Source organism: Triturus cristatus, chromosome 6 (assembly GCF_964204655.1).
Source record: "Triturus cristatus chromosome 6, aTriCri1.1, whole genome shotgun sequence".
Lineage (NCBI taxonomy): Eukaryota > Metazoa > Chordata > Amphibia > Caudata > Salamandridae > Triturus > Triturus cristatus.
The window spans coordinates 343246018-343270003 of NC_140589.1; the positions used below are offsets into that span (position 1 = coordinate 343246018).

Sequence of the window (23986 nt, forward strand, 5' to 3'; positions counted from 1 at the left end):
TGTTTTGTTGTGTGTTTTTTGTTTACAGGGCGAGGTATTGATTTTTGTCCATATTTGGGAACCGTGCTGCGGGCTGGGGGCCTCTTGATCTATTGGAGGGGATGGGGGGAGACGGGTTGAGGCTTATGTCATGGAACGTCAATGGGTTGGGGGACCGTATTAAGCGGGGTGTTGTACTGCAATATTTGCGTCGTGTGACTCCTGATGTGGTGTTTCTCCAGGAGACGCACTTGGTCGGCAATGTCTGCCATGCGATGAACAGGGGGGGATACCGCCTCGTAGCCCATTCTGGTTTCACAACTGGCTCCAGGGGGGTGGGCATTCTCCTGCGAACCTCCCTTCCGGTGGAGATCACGAGGATAGTCTCGGATGACAGAGGGCGCTATGTGTGTTTGATTGGGAGGTGGGAGGGGCAGCCCCTTACCCTGGTTTCAGTCTACGTCCCCCCGGGCCTCCAGAACTCCACCTTTACTGACTTGGGTCGACTGCTGCTTGACCTTCCGGACGGCCTCCTGCTCATGGGCGGGGACTTTAATTCTGTGGTTTCGGGTGAACTGGATCGTCACCCACCAAGGACCCTCCCCGCTGCCCAGTCATGGCTGGGTGGGATGTTGGAGACCTTCGGCTTGGTGGATAGTTGGAGACTAATGCATCCGACCCAGTGTCAGTTCACCTTTCATTCGGGGGCGCATGGGAGTCTCTCCAGGTTAGACTACTTCCTTATGCCCGCGGCGCAGACTGGTCGGATTCGAGAGGTCAGACACCTGGCGCGTGGTATCTCCGACCATTCTCCGCTGTGGCTTCTCTTTGACACCGGGTCGCGGTCCGCAGGGCGGATAGCTCCTCTTAACCCCTGGTACCTGCGGGACCCTGCGACTCGTGACAGCCTGGTTAAGGCCATGGACCAATACTTCAGTGAAAACGAGGGGTCGGTGTCGTCTGCGTTGTCCCTTTGGGAAGCCTTTAAAACTGTGATGCGCGGACACGCCCTCGCCCAGATAGTGGTGGCCAAGAAGGTTAGGAGCGAGGCGGTGGTGAAGCTGGAGACTGACATCTCGGGGTTGGAGTCGGCCTTGGAGGCGAATGTTACTCCGGACGGGCTACATGCCCTTAGCCTGAAACAGTTCGAATATAGGTCCCTGGTCACTGACGCGGCCAAAACTATGTATAGGGAGCAGCAGGGCCGATTGTATGACGCGGGGGACAAGGCGGGAAAGTTGATTGCGTGGCTGGACAAAAAGGAGAGAGTGAATCGTGTGGTCCCTGAGTTGCGTGCTGCGGATGGTGTGTGTGTGACTGAGCCGGATGAGATTGTGGAATGTTTCGCTGACCACCTCCGGGCGGTGTACTCCCCGGTGACTGACAGGGATGAGGATGACTCTCGCCTCCTACTGAGAGATATTGCTCTGCCCGGCCTGTCCGTTGAGGACCGGGAGCGGCTGGACGCCCCCTTGTCGTCGGATGAAATAGCGACCGCGATCCGTTCCCTTCGCTCGGGCAAGGCTATGGGTCCTAACGGTCTGCCCATTGAACTATACAAATTGCGTCCTGATAAGCTTGCGCCCTTCCTCAGCCGCATGTTCCGCGACTCTCTTGCGGCGGGTTCCCTTCCGGCCGACCAGCGCTTGGCCACTATAGTCGTTATCCCCAAGGAGGGCAAGCCGCGAGACCGCTGTACTTCTTACCGGCCTATTTCACTGCTCAATGCGGAGCCTAAAATCCTGGCGAAAGTCCTGGCCAATCGATTGTTGAGTGTCGTGTGCGACCTTATTCATCCGGACCAATGCGGCTTTATCCCGCACCGCAACACCGCTCTTAACTTGCGGCGTCTTCACGGTGCCCTTGCCAGGGCGGAGTTCCTCTCCGAACCGGCCGTGCTGGTTTCTTTGGATGCCACGATGGCCTTTGACACTATTGAGTGGCCATTCCTCTGGGCCGTCTTGGATAAATTCGGCTTTGGAGAGGGATTTATTGGCTGGGTGAGGCTCCTTTACACGGGACCCATGGCTCAAGTGGTGGTGAATGGGCGGGTCTCTCGGCCCTTTGCCCTCGGCAGGGGCACGAGGCAGGGGTGCCCGTTGTCCCCGTTGCTTTTTGCTCTCGCCCTGGAGCCACTCGCTGCCTGGCTCCGATGGGAGCCCTCGCTTAGAGGGATCCGGTGGGGCCCGGGCTTCGAAGATCGGGTCTCGCTGTATGCGGACGACATTCTCCTGTATCTCACCTCACCGCGGCAGTCACTCAACGTCCTCTTTGACGTTCTGACCTCCTTTGGGAACAATTCGGGTCTCACGATCAATTGGTCTAAATCCTGCGTTTATCCCATCTCTGGTGGTCCTCCTCTCCTGCCGCCTCGGCTCCCGATTCAAATATCTCTGAGCGGCTTTAAGTACCTGGGGATATACGTTTCGCTGGACCCGGTGGCCCGCTATGAGCAGAATCTCCTGCGTCCACTTCGGCGACTGCGGGAGGACACGGCCCGGTGGTGCAGGCTCCCCCTGTCCCCGCTGGGTCGGGCCGCGCTGTTTAAAATGATGTCCCTTCCCAGGTTCCTCTATGCACTCCAGAACTCCTTCGACGTTATCCCAGTGGCCTACTTCCGGGAGGTGGAGAGCCTGCAGAGGAGACTGGTGTGGGACGGGCGGGCGCGTATTGCTCTTGCCAAGCTCACTCTCCCCTGGTATGACGGGGGCATCGCGCTTCCTGACATCCGCAGGTACTATTGGGCCTCGCAGCTATCTGCCATTAATCACGCCACGTATGCGCCCGGCTTGAATCCGGCGTATGAGATGGACAAGTTCCTGCTTCCCGGCGGGAACTACAACAGGGCACTTTATTCCCGCCTGGCTGGCCGGACCCTTACGGGTCCTACTAAGATTGCGGTGCGGACCTGGAGGGCTGCCACTGCGGCCATGGGCTGGAGTGAGCGATTAACATGTGCTACTCCCTTGTTTGCCTCCGACCGCCTGGGCAGCTTGTGGACCACGAAGGGGTTTGACCAGTGGGACACGATTGGTATCAGCAAAGTGGGAGACCTGTGGCATAAGGGCGCGGTAAAGACTTTCGCGGTGCTCCAGGCCGAATACGAGCTGACCGACAGGGAGTTCTTCCGCTACGCCCAGGTCCGACACGCCCTGCTCTCGGTCTTCGGGGAGGGGACCAAGATCCCTGTTTCCTCGCCCCTCGAGGACCGCATACTTGACGGACATGTCCCTGATAGTACTATTTCTTTAATTTATAAAAAATTAATTAATCACCGGGCGGACCTTTTTGTGCGCCTTCGGGAGGCTTGGACTGGGGATGGGGTGGAATTGGACGACGAAGATTGGCAGTCTGCACTGTCGTCCCCCAAGGAGGTTGCCATTCCGGCTCGTCTCCGGTTGGTACAGCTCAAGATTCTCCACCGGGTGTATGTGACGGGTCCGCGCTTGGTCTCGATGGGATTTTCCGGCGACGGGCTCTGTAAGCGAGGGTGTGGGCTCAGCGCCACCTTTCTTCATATCCTTTGGGAGTGCCGCGAGGTGGCGGACTACTGGCGCCGGGTCCACACGGTTATGGGACAGGTCACTGGGGTTGTGCTGCTGCCGGAGGTGCGTCGCTGTGTCCTGAATGTGTGGGAGCCCAATGATTACAGCGCGGCTCAGACTCGGTGGGCGGCCCTAGGGAACATGATTGCCAAGAGGGACATAGCGCAACTTTGGGGCGCTCAACGGCCGCCCACCGTGTCAGTATGGAAGGAGAATATGGACTGGTGTATGTTTAGGGAGAAGACTGTGTATGTGGCCCGTGGCAAGCCGGGGGCATGGGGTAGAATTTGGGGGCAATGGAACGCGTATCGCGGAGGCATCTGTACGCCCCCCCTGGTAGACACTGATATCGCCTTGTCCCCCTGACCCTTGATGGCTCCTGGCGCCTTTTGGAACAACTACATATGGACGTTCATCTCCCTTGACCCCCTCCCCCCCCCCTCCGTCCCCGGCCTCCCGGTACTCCTCTCTTTAGCGGTTTGCTCACTTGTCCTGACTGGAGCTTCCCGGGGGGAGCCTGACCCGCACTGGTTTCCCTTATAACTCGCCTTTTGTTTTTTTATTGTTTGTCTTTTTGCTTTTGTGATTGTTGGACTTACGCTCCCTGTTCCTCGAGAACTATCTGGAGCCACTGCGGGGCAGTGCCCTGGGAACTGATTGTAGCCTTGATATGTGTAGATTTCCTTCTGTACCTAGCGGCCGGCCCGGGTGGTTGTAGGCCCGTACTTGTAACCGAATTATTGCTCAATAAAAACTTTTAAAAAAAAAAAAAAAAAAAAAAAAAAAGAATAATGCAAGGAGGGAGTAAAACATTGAGAGAAAGCCTCGTGAAAAATAAAAGACGTAAGAAAAAGAAAGAAAGAAGAAGAATAGAAAAGAAGTGGAATGGACAGGAGCAGGAAGAGGAAGAGAAGATCGAGAGATACCATAAAGATAGAGGAAAACCAAGATGTGACTGAGATCAGTGAAACGACAATGAGATATATAAAGAGAGAGAGGCATGACCGAAAAAGCCAGTAAACTACAAGGATAAGGCAGGAGAAAAAGAGGGAAGCAGAGAATAAGCACATAAAAGGTATTGACACCAATAAACCTGAGAAGATGAAGAAAAAAAACGGAGTAGGGAGAGACAGAACAAGAACAGACATATCAATAAAGGAGTAAGGGGTACTTACAAGGGGTAACTCAAGGAAGATACGATCAGGAGCAGGGATAAGCAAGGACGTATGTGGAGGTAAGGGGAGGGAGGTAGGGCCAACTGAAGAAGGCAGGGCACTCGGGGTCAGTGGGACGTCCAACCAGAGAAACAGGACGAAACGCACAAACAGTGATCTGTAGGGGAAGAAAGGTAACATAGTTAGGCAACGGCGGACGACAAGGGCATAAAACATGCAATAAATAGGACAAACCGAGAAATCTCAACTTCAGTAACAAATACTGCAGTAGAAAAGATACATTCATCATAAGAACATGCATGCGTAAGAACAATTGGATTAGAAGAATCTGCAAACAAAAAAAACAAAAGCAACATAATAGAGCTTCGGAAAGAGTCATGGTGGACGAGAAGAGGAAGAAGGACCAGAAAGCTCCATCTCAGACTGGCCACCAGAATTCAGGAAACTTCGAAGGCGTGTGGGCTCCTCATATGTCGTAGTCTTATTATTATAAGTGACTTTGAATAAACAAGGATGGAAAAGGCCATATCTAGCACCGATGGAACGAAGCTCAGGTCTCATGTCTAAAAAGGCCTTACGACGATTCGCCGTAGCTCTGGCATAATCTTGCGCAAAGAACAGGGTGGAACCCGACCATGTGAGGCGAGGAGAAGCTCTGGCCGCGGAAAGAACTTTCAGTAGATCTGTGTATTCCAAGAAATACATTATTACACCTCTAGGCTTCGCTGGTGTGAAGAGAGATGTGGATGCTCGACCAAGCCTGTGGGCACGCTGGATATTGAGTGGGGTATTCTCAGGCAAGTGCAAGAGCTTGGGAAGAAAAGACTTGAAGAAAGTGATGGGATCGCTCCCCTCACAGCCCTCCACCAGGCCGTAAAGGTGAAGATTATTGCGTCTATTTCGGTTTTCCAAGTCCTCCACCTGCTTCTGGAGAGAGGATAACTGCGTATGCATGTGGGTGATCTTGGCTGCAGAATCTTGAAGAGAGGAGACATCGCGTTCCACCGAAGACATTCTTTCATCCATCACATCCCAATTGTCAGTAAGAACCTGCAGCTTAGCATTGGTTTCCTCCATAAAAGGACGCAAGGCCCGTATCTCTTCAAGGAGTAGCTCCATTGAAATGGTCGAAGAAGATTTAGGAGGCGAAGGCGGATCCTTTTTTAACCTTTTAGGCGTCATTTTTACTGAGGACTGTGAAGAGGATTCCATATTCGACGTCGTCTCACTGGTAGAAGAAGACTGAGAAGCTTCTAAATGAGCCAATTCCGTGAAGAGCTTAGAATTTTTAATATAGTTGCGCTTTTGAAACTTGCCAGAACTTTCAGCCATCAAAGCATCCAAAAAGTGCAAGTTTAAAGACAAAAACAAGTATTATGCAGGTTCCGCTGGGCGTAGAGAATAGAAAAAAGCACTGCCAGGAAACAGAAATGAATAATCAAAATGGCTGCCAAAGTTGAGGAGAGCAGAAAATGTAAATTAAATCCATGGAACAGCTGTGTGGATGGTGAAAAAGAGTAGTTTTACAACATCCCTGGCGTTGATAATGCTGGGAGTAACGTAGGAGCCATGTAACAGCCAGAAAAACAAAGCACGATAAAACGCGCTGCTGAGGGAGTTCAGAAGGAGGAAATCCAAAATGGCGGTCGCGGCCGATTCAGAGCCGCGACCGGGAAGGGAAATAGGCAGCAAAGTCAGAGGAGGTCCGCCATGGCGTTTAAAAAAGGGTTTAAAGCATGCCTGATACCTTCATAAGGTACACGCTACCTTTCATGGCTCGTGTGGTGAACGCGAAACGCCGAGGAGCCCTGGCGCGGACGGAGCCCCTACGCCAGCGCCGCCATCTCCTTCGGGCGCCTAGCCACGCCCCCCCAAGGTTATGGAACTCTGATGTGACTTGCAATATCCTTATCGTCTAAGTCTGGATACTTTATCCCATATAATACTTGGTCACACCATCACCTTGCTTACAAACCACTTAAAACCTTGGTATGTTACTCTTTCATATGAAAGAGTGACCATGTTTGCAAACATGAAGAATAAAAATAAAACCTCTAGTGCAACAAAATTAAACACATCAAAAACCTGTTAATTATTTGTTTCAAACAGATATTAGAAACAGTTCAATAGAAATCAGTTTAAACAAAAAAGCTGCACAAGCTCTGAATGTGTAGAAATATGCATAAATATTCTAGCTTTTCTTTAACTATCTAGAGAGTGCAAAAAATAAACATTTTCTCTCTGCTCGTCATTGTAAGCAAAACAATAGAGGAGAAGAAAGAAAAGCAATGTTGTTTTAAACAGCTGCTTCAATTATGCTCCATGACCTGCCTTTCACCTTGGCGGCTTGCTCCGGCAGCAGGCATTGTGATGTCAGAACTCAACTGTCATAACTTATAATAGTCGAGTTCAGGTGTCTTTTCTTTATAATCGGTGACAGGGTGTGTCACAAGTTGCTGTTTATAAAGAAATTAGAGACTGGCTTGTATACAGGGATTATAGAATCCTATGTATTATATATTTATAATATTATAATCATAGTAACTACACTTGTGCAATATGAAAATTAGATTATCAGATGTTTTTATGAAAAGCCACACTTGAAACATGATACTGGGACACAGTAATTGCCTTCACTTTTTGGCACTTCCTGCTTTAAATATATAATCACTCAGGGTCTAACATACGTGGACAGTTCTCTTTTTCTGTATGGCAGCATTTCTCTTCTCTCCCTTGTTTTTCCTTGTGTAATTCTTTCCCCTCATTTTCTGGGAGCATAGGTCCTCTACGTTTGCTTTCAACAGTTGCAGTTCTCGCTCAGACTGAATAAGATGAGCAAGTTACATTTTCATGATAAGCTATAATTCGATGTCCATGACTGAGGAAGGAGTGAAAAGTACTTCTTCTACCAGGCCTGCTCAACCTACTTCTGAATACACATGCCTAGACTATCTTGCATTTCTGAATTGATGATAAAGCATATATTTGGTTGTTTCAGCTAAGCAGTGTGGAAGGAGCTTTACATCAGGAGCAAGACTATTTGGGACTGTAAACTAAAAAAGAAAATTAGATAATTAATATTGTCTTTCACTAGGTAGGTGGCCTTTCAACATGTATATGTCTTTACTACTGACGAGATGCATCATTACACATTATTCTGCAAACCCAGCTTTCTCTTCAAACTCTTGCCCAACCAAAGTGCTGTTCATTAAAAACGCCCTCTTGGATTTCATGGGCCAATGTTTCAGCAGACCTCTTTTTTTTTTAGGTCCTGTCCTTCAACATATTAGGGTGAGTGGACTGTGATAATAATACTGTTAACTGCATCTGCATCACCTCATGGAATTGTTTTACCAACATTAGCAAATACCATGCAAATCTTATAGTTTGTGCAAATGAGTATTTTGAGCTGTGAGGAAACCTTAAAAAATTTGCTGAGATACCTAGTGAATGCACCTATCAAAAGGGACTGAACTGAACTGTATAAGTCTCCAATCAGAAGAAAAGTTCCTCAAATTCACTCTGATTGCAGAAGTGGGGCAGAACGATGAAAAAGAAAGCTTATTCTTTTTCTTTTTGTATTGTAATCTTTATTTGTGTTTTCCTGTTGTAAAATTAAAACAATACAACATGTGCAGGAGAAGTAGTGGGTGAAGTGTTAATCATTGTTGAGTTACACAAATGCATTCTTGTAACATTGTGAAGTTTTCCTCATTTATTCCATCTTTGTGCTAAACACATAATGTAACTGAGCTTTTTTTTAACTTATAATCCTGTTTTTAAGTGAAGGCTAAATTATTATTTTCATTGTTTTGTGTTTAGATGTTTTCAAGGTGCAGTAGAGATTCTATCTTGAGGACCTTAAAAAATAAGGCCACAACTTGTTTCAAAGAACGAAATAACAAAGTATGTGGAAATTCCAGGGTAGATGAAGGAGAAGAATGTGATCCTGGTCTCTTGCACCAGCATGATGATCCTTGTTGCAATGCAAACTGTACGTTCAAGGAGAATGTTAAATGCAGGTGAGCGGCACAGTTTATAACCCAATTTATTGAACAATTGTGACAAAAAGCATTTTTTGCTCCGAATTGTTAATACTAATGTTAATACTAATGTCATGCAGTAAAACATTTCTCAGAGGGCCATCTAGGTAACCTCATCTGAATCTTTCTGTTTGATTTTCTTTGAATCAAGGGAGAACTCATCATGTAAATTTGACAGCGGATGCAGTCTCTTTGTAGGTGTGAGCACTCCTCTAAGGAGGACCCACATGCCACATAGTATCACTTGCTACAGTCCTCATCAGGGAGTGTACACCCGTTGGGCTGAGATCAGGCAGGATCATTAAAGAGGGTCAACTCAACTTGAAACATGACTTGAGGTAGACACCGGCCTCCCTCTATAATGAGTGCCATGCACCGTGGAAAGGTGGTTGTGGCCACCCATGCAAGCTTGTATTCCCAGGCCAAATTCCAACCCTGTGAGGGCGAACGGGTAGATCCAAAGGAACAGGATTGGGATTGCTACACGTCCATGGTGAATCTGCTAAACTTGACAACATTTTGGAAAAAATATCAACCTCAAGCGAAGCCCTGGAGGTGAAGATCACCCCTGGTGTAGTGGATCTGGGCTACATGTACCAAGGCCAAAATAACTTGGCTGAAAAATTGTGTTTGAATGAATTGAACTTGGCGGACCTTAATCCTCGAGTTGAAAGGCTTGAAATGTAGATGACAGAAATGACCAGCAAACTGCTCACTCTGGAAAGCAGAGTGGAGGATGCAAAAGGACAGAACCATAGGAACAACATCTGCCTGATAGGATTGCCTGAAGGCGAAGAGGGGACGGAGAAGGTGGCCTACTAAAAGCACTGGCTAACTAAGGTGGTGGCCCAGAGGCGCTCCCCCAGTTTTTCACTTTTGACAGGGCTCACCAGGTCCCCGCAAGAAGGCCTTCCTTCAGGGGCTCCCCCTTGACCAGTGGTGGCCCAACTACAACACTGCAAAATCGAGAGATTATTCTGCAGAAAGCAAAGTGGGCTGACAACTCGATTGGGAACCATAGGTAGCCATCTTCTAAGATGATGTCCTTGCCATCCGGAGACAGAGAGTGACTTTCACAGTAGTGAAATGAGTTCTTGAGAACATGGCATCCAATTTATGCTTCTATAACTGGCTAAACTGATAATGATGCTGTTTAGTAACAGAGGCCGTGGAGGTCTGGGACTGGTTGGAAACATATTAGGTGGAGCTGGGTAGGGCGCAGTTGCACATGCCCTCGATGCGTAAGAGTAAATGCGCCATAAAGTGCTGCTGAAGGGGTGCCATTAAAGCTCAAGAGGCGGAGACTGAGAGGCAGCTGTGGCTGTATTGATGACTCTAAGAGATATGCCCCCCTCTCGAAGCTCCAGACTTATTTGGAAAGTGCCAGAAAAGGTGCTGGAGCAAAACAGGGTTATAAACAGCGGAAGCATCCTCCCAGGATCGTTCACTAGGAGGATACCCTTTCCAGTGAATCAGAAATTGCAATTTCTTTCTTAAAAAGCAGGAACCACAAATCTCTTGAACAACAAATTCAGGACCCTTTAGACCATAATGGGCGAAGGTTGGGAAAAGAGTCGCTGAAAGGTATCTTCCAGTAAGGCTTTAATTAGGAATTAGGGAATACGGAATGAATCTTCCAATATAGGGCCAATTGCACCCGAAAGACCACAGGTTAATGATATAAACAATTTTGAAAGGACCATAAAATCATGGTTTGAATCTGTTGTGAGAAAGGTAAGCAGGCAAAAGGTTAGAGGAAAGCCACCCCTTGTCTCCTATCTTATAAGCAGTTGGACCAGTGTGATGGAGATCAGCAAAAGATTTTACCCTTGTCTTCGAATCCACTAGGTTAAAAGAGATCTTACGTCTGATGGACTACAGTTTCTGAAGGAATCCAGCGGCTGCAGAGACCAGTACTGGACCAGTAAGGGGTGAAGGAAAGATTTTAGGGTGAAGAGCATACAGACAGAAAAATGGGTAAAACTTAGTTGAAGTGTGAACTGCATTGTTGTGAAAGAACTCCGCTAAGGGTAAAAAGGAAGACCAATCACTTTTCGTGGAGTTACAAAAACAATGAAGAAATTGTTCCAGACCTTGGTTGACATGTTCTGTTTGGCCATTGGTCTGAGGATGGAAACCGGAGGACAGTGCCACTTCAATTTGAAGGGACTTGCAAAAAGATTTCCAAGAATGAGAAACAAATTGATAACTACAATCAGAAACTATAATTTGAGGCAGCTCATGTAACCGGAAAACATCTTGAAAAAATATCCGGCCCATTTCTTTTACGAAGTTTAATTTCTTTAGAGCAGTGAAATGAACCCTCTTGTTAAAATAGTCAGTGGTAAACGGTATGACACTATTCCCTTTAGAGAGGGGTAAAGCAGTGATAAAATCGATGGAGACAATATGCTACGATTATGGAGGAACAGGTAAAGACGGAAGTAGCCCTGAAAGTTGAGAGTTGGATGTCTGGTTTTGGGCACTGACAGGACAAAAACCAATATACAATTGAGTGTGTTCTCGAATAGAAGGCTGCCAAAAGGAGTGAAGCATGAGTTCCACAGTGGATTTACACGCCTGTGACCAGAAGCTCTCAATTTGTGACACATTTTGAAAACCTCGAGGCAGAGTGTCTTGGATGGAGAGAATAGAGTTCTTCCTAGGAACATTAAATTCTTCTTCTCAACAGTTACTCCTTCTAAGGAGTTTCTTTCTTTTTGAGAGACTTTGGTGCAATCAGCTTGAATCTTGTCAAGGAAGGATAGAGCTACTCCTTCGATTCATTGTGAAGGAAGAATGTTCTGCTCAAAGATTGACTGAGTTTCAGGATGTTCGAGGCATGTGGGCTGCTGAATTCATATCTGTGCATAGATCGCCGCCTAGTGTTGGGTCCGGATGATTGCACATTGTTGTCCTGGAAGAGTCTTCAAAGTATCACGAGATAGGTGGCTCCTCCCCTGGACTACAGTGCGCATGGGCATCCTCTCCATCCTCAGATTGTTTTTTTCCGCCATTGGGTTCGGATGTGCTTATCTTAGCTCAAGTTAGGAAAACTTTATTTAAGGCCAAAAGCCTTTAGGTATCGTCGGTATTGTTTGCGTTCGGTATCGACAGACTATTATAATCGTTCTCGGTCTTGTTCACACTTCTCGGACAGTTTCAGGATATCTGGGTGACAGAACATGCACTAGAGTATTGTTAGTGCCAGAAATATAAGTAATACAAAGTCATACTGATTTATAAAAAGTAAGTCCAATAGGCCTGACTACTGTTTCTACACTGCATATTTCGGCGGCACTGGAGATTACGATGATCTGTCCGGATTTCAAAAGGTTCTTGGGACCCCATTAAGAAATGTCTCGACTCAGGCTTTTATCATTGCCAGGGGTTCTCTTTCTAGAACAAAGTAATGTCTCTCTGAATCAGATAAGATATGGGACAGATAAAAGATAAGGTGTTAAAGACCATCATCATCCTGATGTTGTAGAAACACAGCTCCAACGGTCTGAGGCATCTGTCCCCACAATGAACTTTACCGGATGAGGCAAGATTGATGATTGCATAAAGGCCTTCTTTAAATCTATAAAGGCCTCTTCACCTTGATCATTCTATTGGAAACCGTAAAGGGGCATGTCTTTCTTCAGCATTTGGGTAATTCTGCTAGTTAACTGTGCGAAGTTTTCCATAAACTGCCTTTAGAAATTTTCAAAACCAAGGACACACTGGGTTTCTTTCACATTAGACGGAGTTGGCGAATCCAGAATGTCATAAACCTTCCACTTATCCATAGAGAATCCAGTACTGTTGACCCATTAGCCTATGCACTCTACTTTGAGTTGGTCAACGTCACACTTCGGCAGCTTACAAAACAGCTGATTCCGACTGAGACTATGTGATACCTGGCTGAATTGCTGAAGGAGGGGTCTTTAGAATGCCATCAAGATAGACTAACACAAATTGATTAAGCATGTCAGCAAATGTGACGGTTTTAAATATGCCTATTTTATAAGACTTGTATTGCACAAATTGAAAATGTCAATAAAGATACTTTAAAAAAAAAAGCATGTCAGCAAATGTATGGTCCAATTAACTTCGGAAGACTGCTGGAACATTGATACAACCCCAGGGCAGGACATGGTATTCAAAATGCCACTTGTCTCTTTCTTTGATGCGTAATAGGTGGTAAGCTCCATGTAAGTCTAATTTGGTGAAGAGCTTAGAATTTCTGATAGACTCCAAAATATCCTTGATTCCTGTGATCTTGTTTAATCCTCTTTAGTAATTGCAAGGTCTTAATTAATCCACCTTTGGAGGAACAAAGAACATGGAAGCACCAGCAGAGGATGTATAAGGCCTTTCCGCAAGTTCTCCTCCAGATATAACCTTAGGGTTTCCTTCCTCAGATTCGGCGAGGGAATAGATCCTTCCAAATTGAATGGTGGCTCCGGGTTCAATGGTAATGGCACAATCAAATTCCCGATGGAGTAGCAAAATCAGTTCCCTTGGTTTCTCTAAATGATTAGCAAACTCCTGGTTTTGGTTTGGCACTCCCTGAAGGAAATTAATCATACTTGTCATTTCCAGGAGGTTTGACAAGCTCTTAATGGGACCAATAATCTTCAGTGGAATAACAGAATTTTTGACAGAATTAGGAGGATAAAGAAATAATCCTGGTTTCTCAGTTATATATACGGATTGTGTCTGCTCTATCAGGGAACTTCTAGAATAGCTATGTGGTTGGAAGATGAGATGAAAGGAAATAGTTTGGTGATGATTTCCAAAATCCAGTGTAAATGGTGGTGGCATTTCTTGGACTGTTCCTTAAACCAGGTGTATGCCACTATCAATGTGCACCTGTTTAGATATATCTTTAGTGATACGTAGAACTTTTAGCTTCAGAGAGTAGACTACCCGGGCACAAGACAGGGCTTGCATCGCGCTGCAGTAGGCCGTAGGGTCACTGCACAGATTGAGCACAGACTTGTCTGGGCTGCCTGCTCCGAGCTGCCTGTCCTCAGCCGCCTGCCTCTGAGGAGAGTGACGGCAGACCCTGCACGGGCTCAGCTGTGTGCATTCTTGCACGCCTGTCACCTGTTGACGCTAGGGCGAACCGAAAAAGCCCAGGCATGCCTGAGCATATCCTCGTCTGCTCTCACAAAGCTTTTTTTTTTCATTTCCATTTTCGAAAATAGAAATAACAGAAAAACACGCTTTGTCACTGAGATTTCAAGGCTAAGTTTTGAAGAAGTCTTAGGCGTCGCCGGTGCTTGCTTTAATGAAATCCTGCAGAACTTTCAATGAGTGGCTGGGCATCCGAAAACAAATGTTGAGAGTTACGTATGCTTGCGCCTTCCCTACTCCTCCCTCAGCCCGTCTACACCCGGGCCATTGTCCCTGGCCGGTTCAGCCTGCAAACAGAAGCTGCAGCCATGCACCATTTCACTGCCTTTTATATTCACGTTTTCCAATCAGAAGCTCGGTGTACTGGCATCAACGAAACACCTATTCTGACAGGAATCATCGCACTTAGTAACATTTTAATTACTTTATTAATACTTCGCCATGTGCACAAAAACATCTTCCTTGGAAATATTTGTTTACATGTGTTATACAAAGGGTGGATAGAATCCTGCCTTTACTTATTTATTCTCGTCAGGTTATAACATTACAGCTGTTCGGGAAGAACTATGAAAACCAGAAAGCTTCGGCAGAAGAAAGGATAGTGTGCGCATTCCGGTATCTCATAGCAACAAATGTAAGAGGAATGAATGAGGCATGACTCGGCAGTCAAAATCAACAAAGTTAAAGTTGTTGCACATTTACCAGCATTCAAGTAGGGTGACCAGATTCTCAAAACAAGCCCGCGAGTGGTGCAAAAAGGCACAACTGGTGAACGGGGAGGAGTAGGTGAAAGGCACAATACAATGGCAAGAATAAGCCCGCGAGTGGTGCGTGCGAGAGCGAGCACCAGGCAATCTGTTTTCAATTATCGAGCCCTCGTCTGGGCATGATAATTTAAAACAGATGGTGCCTGTGCGCGGTACTGCAAGCCTTAGGCCGTGGGCGGTTACATTGGCTGGGAAAGGCGAGACATGCACCCGCCTTTAACCAATTGCGTGCTGTCTTTTTACAAAGACACACGCAAACGCCAATTAAAATATTGCAGGAAAAATAGCCACAAGCATGAGCTTTTGAAAAGTGCTGGTCAGCTCCAAGAGGGCCTCTCCTAGAACAGCGCATGTGCGCTGCTCTAAGCTCGACCTAAAAAGGACTACCTCCCTTATAAACTTAGCAAATAGGAAATTACTTCAAAAACAGGGTGCTGCCATATTGAATTGGTAGATTTCAGGTAAGTAAAGGCCAGGTGGCCATTTTGGATTGGGCAAGATATGTTCCAGCAGAGGGCATTCTGAGACCCAGAATTCCCTAGGAACAAGGATACACCTATGGCCTGTTTAGTGCACCCGCCTCCTCGGAGAAGAATGGCAGCGGCCGGCCGCTTGCAGGTAAGTCTAATTAGGAAGCAGAGCGGCCCGCTGTCTGTACCTAGCCCCAACTCGCACTCACCTCGCTGTATGTCCTGCTCTCACAAGGCAGCCTCGGGGAGTTGCATCGAGCTGAATGCCAGCGTACGACAAGGACATACACAGAAGTGCGTTTGTTCTCTCACTTTCTCGCTCTCATTCATTCACTTCCAATAGTACATTTCTGAACTTGCTGACATAATATGCACTTCACAGATCTCAGGAAAGGGCCCTATATAGCATTGTATGTTGTGCACTAAATGTGTAAGACTGCTTCTAGTCACATTTCTCTTTTTGCATGCATGGGTAGCCAATCAACATGCTATTGTTATTTGTTCTTTCTTTCAAATTTACTAGTTTTATTTTCTGTTTTCTTCCAGTTCATTACTATACTCTTTTTTTTTTTTTTTCCTCCAAACAGTGATCGTAACAGCCCTTGCTGCAAAGGTTGTCAATTTGAAACAGCCCAGAAAAAGTGTCAGGAGGCCATTAATGCTACCTGCAAAGGAGAATCATTTTGCACTGGTAAGAACTGCTCCTTTTGTCTGAAGTTCGTGAATCTGACAAATGAACAACTTGGTGAAAATAATTTATCAAAAGTCTGATTTGCTGAATATCACAAATAAGAAATGCCTGTAAAAAGTCACATTATCAAGGACCTATTATCAAGTCCAGGTGAGTCTAATAATGTTTTTAAAAACTGCACAAAAACTCTCAGAAATTAATAGAATTTGAAAACTCGTGCAAAATATGAAGTTGGGGAATATAAAGTCAAACAAAGGGTATTAAAACTATTAGGTGGGAGAACCCAAAAATAAAGAGGCTGGATAAAAAAGAAATCTGAGGACTGGTGGAAGGAGTGGTGGGTGACAAATGGCTAACAATTGTTACCGTGGGGAGGGAGAGTAATACTGAGAACAGTCTAGACAATTCAATTGAGGAGGCAAAGAAAAGGAGGGAGAAAACCAGTGAATGTGAAAGAAAGAGGGATCTGAGGATAAAGGGAGGTCTGTGGTGGGATCTCAAACAGTCTTTAATAGAAGAAGCCAAGCAAGAGGAGTCATTCCTATCATTCATTTGCACAGGAAGTGACATCACTGGATTTTCCACCATTTATCTGCACAGGAAGTGACATCACAGAATTTCCTATCATCTGAGCAAGAAGTTGAAAGGCATACGAAAAACCCCAATTTCCCTGGAATGGGCGCTCCTGCTACACCAATTCAAACAGTCTGTCCCAGGACGACTCGATCACGAGTGCGACAACCCCCGACGCCACACAGCTGTCTACTGTGCAAGCCCACACAGCCGGAGCCCCCTCCTGATAATTCACACCTACCTGGGGCCTGCTGGTCTCTCGCCCCCACCACACCGACCCATTCACCTATTCCGCGTGCCCGCCTGCACGCCCATATTCTCCATAGTGAGATACAACTGTGCCGACACTCAGATACTTGGGGGACCATGAGTGCCCTAGTCTGGCTGTACCACCTAAAACTCCATGACGACCCCTAGTTTGGTTCACCCCCCCCTGGTTTTTCTTTACTTGGCAAACACCTGCTACAGCGCATACAGCATCTACATGAACTTGAAGTAATTGTAAATGCCTAAAAGGATACTAGCTGACTGGATACACATGTACCATGTTAATGCGGACAAATACATATGTGTAACAACTGTAATAATAAATGCCAATAAAAAGAATTTTTAAAAAACCTGAGCAGGAAGTTAAATCACTCCCCTCCCAGGACCTACTTAATGGCGACCACAGTGTGGGCGCGCAGCAGAGGCATGCAGGTGGCGTGTCAAAGACACACCCGTGCATGCTCGTCCACACCTGGACTGCACCAGGAACCCTGGACCTCCTGCTGCCACCATGCTGCAACCTTTGCTCCCTCAATCTCCAGCCTCTACTCTACACACATCTACTGCACCACACAACACTGAGGAGCATTCTCACTGAGCTTCCTGCTAATTTTTAGGCACGTACCCACACCCAACACTCACTGCACCAACACCCCACACGCTGACACTCACACAGTCAGGCAACCACCCGCACAACACTCCACACTTGTATGCATGCTCCTCAACACCTGCTCACTCACCAAATAGCCACAAAGATCTAGGACCTGCTGCACGACAATGCCCCTGACCTACTTTTGATCACGGCAACCTGGCTGTACCCTGCATCACCACAGCTGCCGACCCCTGGCTACAGGATTGCCAGGCTAGACTAACTTCACAAGTCCGGAGGCTTAATCACCATCACCCACAAGAATACCATCAGCTGCACCACATACACGGACATGTTATCCTCCAACATGGAACACCTGTTGTTCAAGCTCCAAATCACAGCCAACTTCACCTTAAGCGGCACTGTCTTCTACAGACCACCAGGACTGCACACCAACTTCACAAACACCATCAAGGGCTTTGTCGCACCACTTGACTGCTAGCAATTACATCCTACTCAGAGACTTGAACATCCACCTCGTAGCCCCCACCGACCCCAACTCGAGAGCACTCATTGAAGACCTTGGAAGCCTGAGCCTCACCCAATGAGTAAAGGGATCTACCCACGTCGCCGGACACCTCCTGGACCCAATTTTCATCCTTTTCAGCAACATGTGAGTCAACGAGCCCACACCAGTTCCCTGGACAGACAGCCCCCTCTTCAAGTTCAGCACCGTCATCCCTGTCCAACGCACATGCACCACCGCTAGACTAGCCAAAACTGAAATGGCATCACTAACAAGAACTTGAACACCGCTCTCAAAATCCACTGACCCAAACACAGTGACGGCCTCCCCAAACTATCAAGAATTTCAACAATTGAATCATTGCTGAGCAGAGTCCATGGCCCCCTTCAAAAACAACAATACAACAAGAGCCAGACCCTAGGCCAGGTGGTACACGAAGGAACTCATACTGATGAAGCACCTCTGCAAATAACGGTAGCAGAAATGGAGAATGAGCCAGGACACTGCAGACAGGAGCACGCTCACATCCGGCCTCAGAAGCAACCATCAATTGATCCGGACCACCACTTTGCCTCTTTGGCAGACCGCATTGATGCAAGCATCAACAGAAGCAAAGAAATCTTCGCAATTGTGAAAGATTTCACCTCACTATCGGTTACCTCCAACTTAAACACACCCTTGCAGGACCTCTGCAACAATCTCTCTCGTTTCTTAAATAACAGTCACTACAGTGTACAGCAACTTCAGCCTGCACCCAGACCTGACAGACCTCGGCAAACGCCTCCCGATCTTATCCAAAGAACCAATGCTAAACACATGGCCTTTCATCACAGCAGACGAAACCTCAGTCGCCATGAAGTCCATCCACTCAGGGGCCTCATCAGACCCCTTCAACCACTACGCCTAATCCAGAGGACTGCAGCCCATCAGCGCCATGGTCACACCCATTCTGAATGCCTCCACCTCTTCTGCAACCTTTCCAAATGCTTGGAAACATGCAACTTTTTTCCCAGTGCTGAGGAAACCCACTACAGACCCCGCAATGTTTGCCAACTACAGACCGATAGCCTAAATGCCATTCATAGCCAAGGTCCTTGAGAAATCATCAACATCTACCTCATCGAATACCTTAGTGACCACCAACTCCTTGACACCACTCAGTCTGATTTCAGACCCAAACATAACACAGAAACTGCGCTCATCGCAGCCACGGATGACATTAACATGACTCTGGACAGAGACAGCAGCCCTCATCCTCCAGAACCACTTTGCAGCATTGACTCTCACCCCATTCTCATCCACCGCCTACATGACATTGGAATCCAAAGACATGCATTTTGATTAATCTGCTCCTTCCTGACTAGAAAAACCCTGTACACCTCGAACGCCCATGACCTCATCTGCAGAGTTCTGCATTGATCCTTCCTGAGCTTGACCTTCTTAAACAAATAAGTGATTCCTCTAGCCAGCATTATCCTGTTTCACAATATCAACATCCTCTCCTTAGCCGATGACACGCAACTCATTCTTTAACTCACGGACAAGACGCCCAATACCCAATCAGGTTCTGTGTCTGCATGACTGAAATCACACTGGATGAAGACCAACTGTCATAAACTGATCACCTACAAGACCGAAAACGTGATCTTCGGAAAGAGCAAATCAGCGTGGGACTCCATTTGGTGGCCAACAGAGCTAGGACTGACATCCACTCCAACCACCAATGCCAAGAACCTCTGGATAATCATCAACAGCAAACTTGACATGACCACGCAAGTAAATGCCTCATGCTCCCTTACCCTGAAGCTGCTGAGGAAGAATTCTAAATGGCTCCCAATCAGCACCTGGAAAACTGTCACACAAGCCCTGGTCACAAGCAAGGTGGATTACAGGAACACCCTCTATGCCAGGATCAAAAGCAAAAACTCATCTGAAAGTTGCAGACCATTCAGGACTCTGCAGCCAGGATCACAGCTTGCACATTCCTCGCACAAGTAGGGGGCAGGCAGCACATCAGTGCGCCCAAGACATGTCAGTTGGAACTGATGCCTCACACTAAGATGGACAAAGCAGAAAACAGACTCATAGACCTACTACTGGTGCTGGCACACTGAGCGATAGCAATGCACTGAAGGTGCTATTACCACGTGTTACAGCGCAATCGTTACAACGACCGCGTTGTTACCACGCGTGGCTTTACATCGCAAGTCGTTTCTATGACTTGCGCTAGGTGGAGCGCTGGACTTAGGCATATATAAATTACTATTCCTACTCCAGTTAGCGCAACAGCAGGGAATGTGTTGGATTTAAAATCCAACACATTCCTTGGTCTTGCACGCCATCTAGCGCAAGTTGTAGAAACGACTTGCGATGTAAAGCCACGCGTGGTAACAACGCGGTCGTTGTAACGACCGCGTTGTTACCTACCTGAGTGGTAACAGCAGCGTTGTAACTGCTGTTTCCCGATCTGGTGCTCTATCTTGGTGCTTCACTGACAAAATTCAATCTCAACTTATGGCGGCATCTAGGCAAATATCTGCAGATCACAAGCATGCGGGGTGCGTAGTATGCTCAAGAGCTGCATATCACAAGAGCAAAATGTGTAGTGCACCACTCAAGAGCTACTGATTATAAGGACAAAGTGCACTCAAGAGCTGAACATCAAAACGACAGTGCGTGGTGTGCTCAAGACCTGCTGTTCACAAGGGCATGGTGTGCTTATTAGCTGTGGATCATACAGACACAATGTGTGGTGCACTCAAGAGCTGCAGATCACAAGGACGCAGTGGTGCGTAATGTGCTCAAGACCTGCAGATCATAAGCATGAAGTGTGTAGTGAGCTGCTGAAGAACTACAGATCATAAAGATACAGTGCATAGTGTGCTCAAGAGCTGCGGATTGTAAGTACACAGCAGTAGATAGTGTGCTCAGGAGCTGAAGATCATAAAGATGCTGTAGATAGTACACTTGAGATGCAGACCATAAGGATACAGTGCGTAATGTGCTCGAGGTGCAGATTATAAGGATGCAGTTGTGAATAGCGTGCTCAAGAGCTGCAGATCACAAGGATACAGTACATAGTATGCTCAAGCTGTGGGTCATGTGGATGCAGTTGCATGTAGTATGCTGAAGGACTGCTGATCATAAGGAAACAATTCTGTTACAGATATCTAACTGCATGTTCCTCACCGTGTGAATTTCCACATGTGACATCGGGGCCACAATATTTGCTGCACCTCCAAGAACTGACATCAGCTCCTTTCTTTCCATGCCTTCCCATGTGGTTCTGTCATCCCTGGCGGTGGTTTTCCCCCTCAAATTTCTTCAGTGTACAGACAATGTCACCCCCTAAATCAACAGGTTTTAAGCTGGGTTGTGACTGTTACTGGCAAATGTCGGTGAGAGAGACCCACAACGTCTGTAGTGCATCTGCTTCAAACACTACTCAGCGTCGTTTATGTGCTGTTCCATAAAACAAAAAGGCCATCCGTGACCAATAAGCCAGTTGTCAAAGTCTGAAGGTCAAAGGAGATCCAGATCACAGGCCTCAGATAAGTCAAGGCAGTCCCAGAAGAAGTTTAAGTAATCCAAGCATGGGGTCTCCTTTGTCACACTACTCCCACCGCTTGGAGTCGTGTGATGTTCCTTGCACTTGTAGGCTGCTGAGTCGTCCCCCTTTCGAGGAACCGATCCTGAGTCTCGTCCCTCTTCAGTCCCACCCTGAATAGACAGCAACGCTACAGCGGCTCCAAAACCTGATGGTGGCAGTGAGCCACCGTTTTGGTGCTGCACCAGATCCGTCTGGAGCATCTCTTCGGGCCCCACAGATCCAATGGGACCTCGAGTTGGGTTACCATCAGCAGATCCGTCCTCAACATTGATTATGCCCCTTTAATTTTGGCTTCGGCTCCACCGAACCCAGTCCCAATGCCATCCATGGCTCCACTCTCATCACCATTCATGACACTGTGTTTGGCGCCACCACAGATACCACCAGTGCTCAAATCAACGCTTGTCTTGATTTCACCAACACCAGAAGGGGAACTGATTGTACTGTCGGATTCAGAGAGTCATGTTATACCACCCAGACCTTATGCTTATTCTGAGCCATCTTGGAGATTTGTTTGAGGATGAGATTACTTCTACCTTTTTGTACCCTGCAGGTGCGTTTTGATTTGAGAGGTGGAGACTTTTTGCTTCATGCAGCGCTTACCGCGGCTATACGTGCACACTGGAAAGAAGGCCAGGCGGAACCTAGGGTTCCGTTGGGACGTCAATATGTAGTAACTGCAGCGGGGAAGTTTAAGGCGATCACATGCCTGTTTAAGCGCCCGACTACTGAGAAGTTGTCCCCTCTGGATGAACATAGGCGAAAGTGGGAAATAGATGTGGGTAAAGATATTCCGGAAAGGGCCTGGGTTGAGGTGGTAGAGCGAGCGTGGAAAAGTACCAGGAACGCCCGCTCTCAATTGCTTCACTTTTATATTTTGCATCACGCCTACCTCACGCCGGCAAAAATTAAAGCATATTTTAATACTGACTCGGAGGAATGACCAAGGTGTCGAGGAGAGGGGTGGATTTCCCTCACATGTTGTGGGGATGCCCACTACTAACTGGCTATTGGGCTGATGTATTAGCACTATTGAAGGAGGTAACAGAAAGAGAGTTGGAGCTATCGCTGGGGACTTGTATATTGCATTGGTTCCCCCATACAGCTAAAACTAAGATCACCAGCAAGTTTATAGACATGGGACTGGTGTTAGCCAAGAGGGAAATTACAATGCATTGGAAGGCGAGTGGGCCCCAGAGCTTAGATTGGTGGAAAAGGGACTTTGTCAAATGGGCGGAATGTGATGGCACAGTTAGGTTACAATTAGCTAGAAGAGTGGGGAACGAGAGGGCGCCAGAGGCGGCTAAAGCGTGGGAACACTTGGTGGGATTATTGAGGGACCCGGAAACTATGAGCGATGATGAAGCAGAATTAGGAGCCCCCAATGCGGAATAGGCCCCTTACAGCGCGCAGATGCACTTGCTTGACCATACTCTATAAGTATAGGTTGAGTGCGACCGGAATGGTGCCCTGCACACACTTGAATTGTTTACGACTTGGAATCCACTGACTACACACTTTTCATGGGACTTGATAGTTCCGGGAACGTACTGGATGTGACATGCTTAGAGGGAGGGAGGGGGTGGGGGGTAGTTAGTTCAGTTTAAGATTTATTGGGATTATTGATGTAGCATATTACGGGATGTGTTGAACATTAGATAATGTACCCCTGGTCCCGCGATTATGACCTTTCAAGACCAGGATAGAGGGGGGAATGTGGAAGTGTACTAATTATCCATAAGCAATTGACCTGGAAAACTATTGGAGGGGGGGGGGGCAGTGACTAAGATGTATGCTGTATTATTGATTGGAATTATAAACCTAATAAAGTTGGTTTGAAAAAAAATGCTTATTCTGAGCCGGATTATGCCCCACATTATGAATTGGGCAATCTTGATGATGACCGTGAACAATATAACGAAGGCAATATTTTTGATGACCTGCAGGATGTCAGTGGTCTCAACACCTCCCCAAACATTAGCCTATGTTCATCCAATCCTGCTATGGCTACTAAGGAATCCAAATTCTTCACCACTGTTATTTGAAGGGCAGCTGAGATGCTTGATGTCATCCTGCCAACCCAGGGGTCAAAACTACTCTTTTAACAGTCCTTAACCCTGCACAGTCTACCTAGGAGCCTCTGCTCTCCTATAACGAGACCTTAACTGACATTTTGGTAGGCACTTGGTCAAAACCAGGATTTTACCCTCCTGACAGTAGGCAGGTGGTGATGCAACATAGACCAGCTTCTGGGGATCCAGACTTCGTCTTACAGCAGATCCCACCCCGGAGGTCTTTGTTGTCCAAGAATCAATGAGTTGCTTCAATCCCAGGGCATTCTCTACCATTCTTCTGACTGGGAATCAAAGAGGATGGAGACATTTGGCAAACGGATATTCTCATTGGCCAGCCTCACCCTTAGGTCGGTAAACACCAAATTCCCTCTAATCAGATATTCACCCGCATTAAGGGACTAAGTGGTAGTTATCTGGCCAATGGTTTCAGACAACGTCCGTGTAAGCTTACAGAAGCTGATGTTGGATAGACAGTATACAGCAAAATACTCTATTAAGTCTAGTCTGGACACTACTGACAGTCTGGTAAGAGCAGTCAGGAACAGCGTGTTT

The 23986-nt window shown here is 47.0% G+C and overlaps 1 protein-coding gene across 1 annotated transcript in view; it reads left to right on the forward strand.

Moving 5' to 3' along the window:
* ADAM17 (ADAM metallopeptidase domain 17) overlaps window positions 1-23986 on the forward strand; it is a 597876-nt gene that overhangs the window by 428724 nt on the left and 145166 nt on the right. The window contains exons 12-13 of the mRNA XM_085610726.1: window positions 8522-8721; window positions 15691-15794. Of these exons, the coding sequence (XP_085466852.1) occupies window positions 8522-8721; window positions 15691-15794 (304 nt within the window). The remainder of the gene's footprint in view (window positions 1-8521; window positions 8722-15690; window positions 15795-23986) is intronic.